Source organism: Rhinolophus sinicus, chromosome 9 (genome assembly GCF_057876585.1).
Source record: "Rhinolophus sinicus isolate RSI-liver-muscle chromosome 9, RSI-T2T, whole genome shotgun sequence".
Classification (NCBI taxonomy): domain Eukaryota; kingdom Metazoa; phylum Chordata; class Mammalia; order Chiroptera; family Rhinolophidae; genus Rhinolophus; species Rhinolophus sinicus.
This window is the reverse complement of record NC_142509.1, coordinates 34,911,014-34,917,013: the sequence shown is the minus strand read 5'-3', so window position 1 is coordinate 34,917,013 and position 6,000 is coordinate 34,911,014. Positions and strand designations below refer to the sequence as shown.

The 6,000-nt window shown below is 49.6% G+C and overlaps 1 protein-coding gene across 3 annotated transcripts in view; it reads left to right on the top strand.

The window, feature by feature from the left end:
• Nucleotides 1-3,599: 3,599 nt before the first annotated feature.
• The window catches only part of ATP2A2 (ATPase sarcoplasmic/endoplasmic reticulum Ca2+ transporting 2), a 49,676-nt gene continuing 47,275 nt past the window's right edge, over nucleotides 3,600-6,000 (top strand). Inside the window, exons 1-3 of one of the 3 annotated variants that reach the window (XM_088801025.1) lie at nucleotides 3,600-4,282; nucleotides 4,993-5,010; nucleotides 5,109-5,191. In XM_088801025.1, the coding sequence (XP_088657151.1) occupies nucleotides 4,165-4,282; nucleotides 4,993-5,010; nucleotides 5,109-5,191 (219 nt within the window). In that variant the 5' untranslated portion in view covers nucleotides 3,600-4,164. Of the gene's footprint in view, nucleotides 4,283-4,992; nucleotides 5,011-5,108; nucleotides 5,192-5,711; nucleotides 5,878-6,000 lie in introns of those variants that run through there. The other 2 variants (XM_019733920.3, XM_074321111.2) reach the window with 2 other exon arrangements.

Here is a 6,000-nt window from a genome sequence, read left to right as displayed (position 1 = left end):
TTTTCTAATCTGGAATGAATGTCTAGAAGTTCTGCTGGGTAAAGACATAGAAGTCCTAAGTCATGCTTATCAAATTTGTGTGTCACCCAAACCAGAACATACAGCTAAAACATCACTTGAAGATGAAGACTCCAAAAGACCACGGCAAATGGCAAAGATGAGCCAAAATAAACACAAGAACATTCCATTATAGTCAGAGTTCAGTGCCTGGGTTAAAAAAAATTCAACAGTTCAAGGACACAATGGGAAGATTTCACATGACTGCGGTTTATAGCTACAGAACTCAGTTTTGAGTTGATTGTTAACACAAATAAAAGGTGTGAGGAGCAAGCATCCAGCATAAAGGTGCGCAATGATAACTCCCCTGCGAGGCTGCCTAGATTTTTGTGTTCCATACTGCGTGTCTCCAGGACTGGACACGGAGGATACTGAGGGGTTGCAGACTCCTGCTACAGGAGGAACAGCTCAGGGTCTACTGTTCTTTTTAGCTGAGAGAGGAGACTTTTATAAAGCGCAATAGATATCTTGAAATACTTAAAAGGATCTCACACAGAGGAGGAATTAAACTTACTCAGAATTGTTCCAGAGGGCTGAACAAGAACCAATGTATAGGAGAAGCTAGTGGGAGGTGGATGCAGCCCAGAATGAGACTGCTTTCATGATCAGAGCTGTCCAAATATGGAACAGACTGCCTTTTGCAATCTCCATCGCTTTACAGGAGGGCTACAGAGGGTTGGAAAGTTGGCTCTGGCCTCTTTCACAAAGTCACTCTTTCTACTGGGCCTTTTTTCTGTCTGCCAGGCTTTTTAAACTCGCCTGCTTATTACCAGCTAACGTCCTCCTTAATCAATTCCTTTGAGGTTCTTTGATCAAATCATCCATCTTTCTGAATCACAGTTTCTCTTCTCTTTCCTCTCCCCGTCCTCAATTAATAGACTGTAACTGCAATCCTTGGTGAAAGTATTTCTAAAACCCATTCTTACTGTTTATGCACAAGAAGCATAGATAGTTCATAAAATAAACTGAGCATAGGTTTATTTCTACATAGGAATGACTAGATCTTTCTGCCTGTGGGAGTCTGAGTTTATGCTTAATTTTGGCAACCTAGAAACAACACGTGTCAGAGACTCCAACAGGTTGAGGAACCAAGTACACAATTGGCATGTGATGTAGAAGGGGCCAACGCCAAGCTAAAAATCACAGTTTCAGTTAAAGGGAGTATTTCAACTTCCAATGTATAGAAAAGACTGGCAAAGAACAGTCTAGAAGAGTGATGACAATGTGGTTACAGTAGCAATATGAACCCACACATTACTTATCTCTGAGAAACCTATAATGCTGCCTAACTCTGTTTTTGTTTGAAATCTAACCTTTACAGCCATTCCCATGAGGCAAGTAGTTCAGAGGCCCTCCTGTTGATTTCACAAATTGGAAATCAATGAACTTTAAGTTCAGCAAAAATTTGCTGAGGCACTCCCATGGCAAGGCCTTTTGCAAGTCATTGATAGGTCAGGGATGGTGGGACTGTTTCATTCACACAGGAGTTCAATAAATGATGAGTGTATAACGGGGAACTGTACTGTGTCCTGAGAATGGACAAGCTTGACAAGCCCCTGTTCTCATGAAGCTTATATCCTAGTAGCGGGAGACAGGCAGTACATAGCTAAACAAAAATACAATATCAGAGATAAGTGCTGTGAAGCAATTAAAACAAAAACATGATAGCGAGGGAGACTGGGGCGGGTAGTCACGTTGTCTGCCAAGGCATCTCTGAGGTGACATGCAAGCTGAGATCTGAATAAGATGAAACAAGGCACTCAAAGATCTGGGGAAGCACATTCAGTACAAAAGCCGAGGTAGGGAACCCCTCAGGAAGCTCATAATCACACCAGAGGTGCTTATAACACCAGTCAGAGACCTAGACCTGGAACAGAGACCCAAAGTCAAATGCCCAAGGTAATTTCTGGGATGAGAAAGGTTAATGATCCCCCCTGCCTGTAGTTCTTCCATTGTTGCTGAAAGAGATGAGATGAGGCAGAAGAACTGGTAAGAAATGGTGTGGACCTGGTCTCAGAGGGAAAAGAACCATCAGCCCTCCATTACCACACCCCCACCCTACAGTGCCGGTCCCTCCTGGAGGAGGCTCCAATCCTGTGACCTAACCAGTTTCCACCGTGCTTCACTTCATGCAGTGCCATACACTAGACTTCTGTTTGTTTGTTTGTTTCGTGTAGGGTTTTGTTGGTCCTTTTCCAAGTATCAATCAAAACTGCATGCCAGCCTCCACTCCTTGGAAATAATGAAATGACGTGCCTGACTTTTTCATCTGGGTAATGCACTGTAATTTGCATCTCTTGAAGGAATTTATCTTAAGTCCTGAGGCTGAGCCATCTGGGACAACTGAGGTGATTTTTGTTCTGCTTTGGCTCATGTGGATGGTACAGTATTGCCAAACACAAAAGTGGACTAACTGCTTCATTCTGCGACACACTTCCTTAAGAAAGCTGTTCTTTGTGATGCGAATATGTTCACTTTTTGTCCATGAGTTCAAGGTCCCTTCCCCTGTTAAGCAGTCTAACTTCTTTATATTGGGAAATTCCCTTTATCTTGCTGTTACCTAGGTTTTGTACAGACTTCAGGGGCAAATCATCCGTGGTTTAAGAATAGGTCTTGGATTAAAGACCCTTTCTCGCCTATTGGGGAAAGGGGAAGTCTAGAAAATAGCCTTGATCTTAATACCCAAAAGAAGCACCTTCTAGTACAAATCTCACTGCTACGCAGCAGGTACAGTAGCATAACCTGTGTCTTCTACGCAGACATGTATCGAAGGCCGTGTGGGCTATTAAAAAGAAAACCTCCAAAAAAAAAACCAACAAACTTCCTTCCTTTCCCCAAAGTGGGATTAACTCAGTCAGGGCCCAGAACCCGCTGAGGAAAGGCTGGTGTCTGCGTGCCGTGGAGCCCTCAGCGGTGGGTGTGGGATGTGGTGTTCCTGAGGCTGTATACAGATGAGGGATTTTGGCCTTGTGGGAAGTGAACTGCGGAATTCCTCCCCTTGGTTACTGAGGCGGGGCTCCGAAGCAGACAGATTAGGATGCAGAGTGCGGCCCTGGAGGTTGAGAGCGAGGGAGCGAGCCAAGGACACCAACCAGAGCGCGCTTGGGGAGCCCCGTGCGGACCAAGTTCCCAGGTTCCTTGGCCTCGCCTCCCCAGCCATGCACCCCGGCCTGAGGCCGACCCTGAAGGGCAGGCAGTTCCCTTGGGGCAGCGAGTGCAGGGAGCCCACCTTGAGGCTCCCACCCTTCTGGATTCTAGTTCTTTGGGCGGCTAGGGATCTAGAGCCGCACTAGCGGAGGAGCGGGCCGGAGCTCGCCCTCCGTCAGCCCGCCGGCCACAGCGCACACTGTGCAAGCACCGCGCACGGCAGCCTCGATCCGGGTTCCGGGGGGCGGTGCGCGGGAGGGGCGGGGCCTGCGTGGCAGCGTGGGCGCGAGCCGCGCGGGAGGGAGGGAGCCGGGGAGGGGGCGGGGCCGCGCCGCCCGCGCCGCGCTGGGCCCTCTCGGCCAATGAGCGGCGTCCACATGCCGCGGCGGCGGCGAGAGGGGAGGCAGCGACGGATAAATGCTATTAGAGCAGTCGCCGCGGAGCCGTCCCCGACGCCACCTCCTTCTCCTTCGCCGCAGTTTCCTCCGCCGCTGTCGGGGGAGCAGAGCTAAGGGAACTGGGCGAGCGCGCTGTGCACCACCCCACCAGCTTGCAGCCCTTCGTTCCGCCCTCAGGGGTCGGCCGGGCGCCCCCTCCTCTGGTCCGGGCGGGGCCGCGAATCACCTCAGGAAAGCGGGGAGGGGGCTTGGGAGCCGCGGCCTGCGCTCTGGGCGGGCGGTTGAGGGCGAAGGAGACCCTCCCTTCTGACTAGAAGAGTCGCGAGCTCCCACCGCCCATCTGAGCCCGGGGTGGGCGCCGGCGAGGGCCGGGCAGCGAGAGGAGCGGTTGTCTGCGGGAGGGGGCGCGGGGTGATTCAGCGCCCCGCGAGGCGGAAGCAGCCGGCGGAGGAGGGGGAGAAGCCAGTCCGCGCCTGGGCGCCGGAGGTGGCACGAGCCCGCTGTCCGAGTGCGAGGCGGAGGCTAGGAGGCCGCGGGGACGGCAGGCGAGGCCCCCGCAGCCATGGAGAACGCGCACACAAAGACGGTAGAGGAGGTGCTGGGCCACTTCGGTGTCAACGAGAGCACGGGGCTGAGCCTGGATCAGGTCAAGAAGCTCAAGGAGAGATGGGGCTCCAACGGTAGGTGCCCGGCGCCGGGGCTGCAGGGGCCCCGCGCGGCCCGGCGCGGGCCCGAGAGCCAGGGAAGATGGCTGACCGGGCCCCACCTCGTGGGTCTCGGCTCCGAGCCCGCCGAGGGCTGCAGGCGGCGGGTCGAGCCCGCGCGTCGGCCAGGCGGGAAAGGGGCTGCATGCGGGGTCTCCGGGTCGGGTCTGCGCCTGCTCTCGATGTCCTCGCGGCTCGAGCCCTTGACCTTCCCCGCACGCGGCCAGCTCCGCGACTGTCACCAGCAGCAGCCGGCCCTGGTGGAGGGAGGAACTAGTCTCCTGAAGCTGGGTTGAGTCCTGCGAGACATTTTCTCGTCCCCAGCCTGTTTATGAGGCGGCGTTGTAGTTGAGAATGCCTCTGACCGTTCTTGCACTACCCAAAGTTACACATCTGGCAGAAGTGATGACATAGCTGAAATGACTCCTTGTTTCGGGATCCCTGTTTAGATGGCAATGAGATTTTACGCTTCGGGGTAGACCTAAGGCCATTGGTTACAAGTATTGCATATTTTTTTGGGGTACCATTTTAGTATGGTTTCCATTAAAAATGAATGTATATATATCTAGGTATGTCTTTCAAAGACTGATAATTTTTAGCAATTCTTTTTTAGAAATACAGAATGCTAAAATGTTTTTTTTTCCCCCTCTTAACACGGTTGCTTGGCGAATTTCTACATTCTACAGAGTTACCGGCTGAAGAAGGTAAGTAATTTTAAAATGTCCCGTTCTCCACCCCCACCCCTCCCTTTGTGTGCTGAAGTTAATATGACATTTACAACAAATATGTTTGTTTCTAATAGGAAAAACCTTGCTGGAACTTGTGATTGAGCAGTTTGAAGACTTACTAGTTAGAATTTTATTGCTGGCAGCATGTATATCTTTTGTAAGTATGAAGCAATTTATTTTCTCTCCAAATAAATGATGTCTATCGGGTGAGAACATTATATTTGGAGGTTTAAGCTGTGTCTCCATTTTTTTTCCAAACCTAGATATTTTAAAATTACAAACAAAACACTTGAAGCCATTCGTGAACAGAAAATAAATGGCTGCCTGACATTTACAATGCAGTTAGAAATTATTCCCGAATGTGGCAGGGTCTTACAAACTCTTGTGGTTTATCAGCTTTTAATATCGAAAAGTTCTTTATTGGAAGGCCTTTTCTGTTTGAGGTTCTTCCATTGTGTAAGATCATACTAAGATGATGTTGGGCTCTTTGTAGTCTGTAAATAGAACTTACAAAAGGAATATTCCAGATGCTCTCCTGTCCTGGTAATGGCAAGGTGACAGTTTCTGACAGTGACAAGAATGATGACGGCAGTGATGGCACCACTGTTGACCAAATTTGGTCACTGACCTTTAGGGTGGTATATTTATCTAAATTGGACCCCTGTCTTGAGTGACTCCTAGGTTAAGAGAACAAGGTTCAGTCCAGTTCTAGATCTTAAAAGAGGGGAAAAAAAATTGTGTTTTTTCTTGTTCTGTATATACTTACCCGCTTGAGTCCTGTATGGTTGCTAAGAAACTGGTGAAATGCAAAGAACTACTGGAGAAGAAAGGTGATGGGGTTTGGTGAGGATATTTCTAGGTTATTAACATTTTTTTTCTGTTCAATATTTTTTATTGCCTTTTTTTCTTGGGCAGTGGACTTCTTGGTAGTTTTCCTAAAAATGGTCATGAATAGGACACAGATGT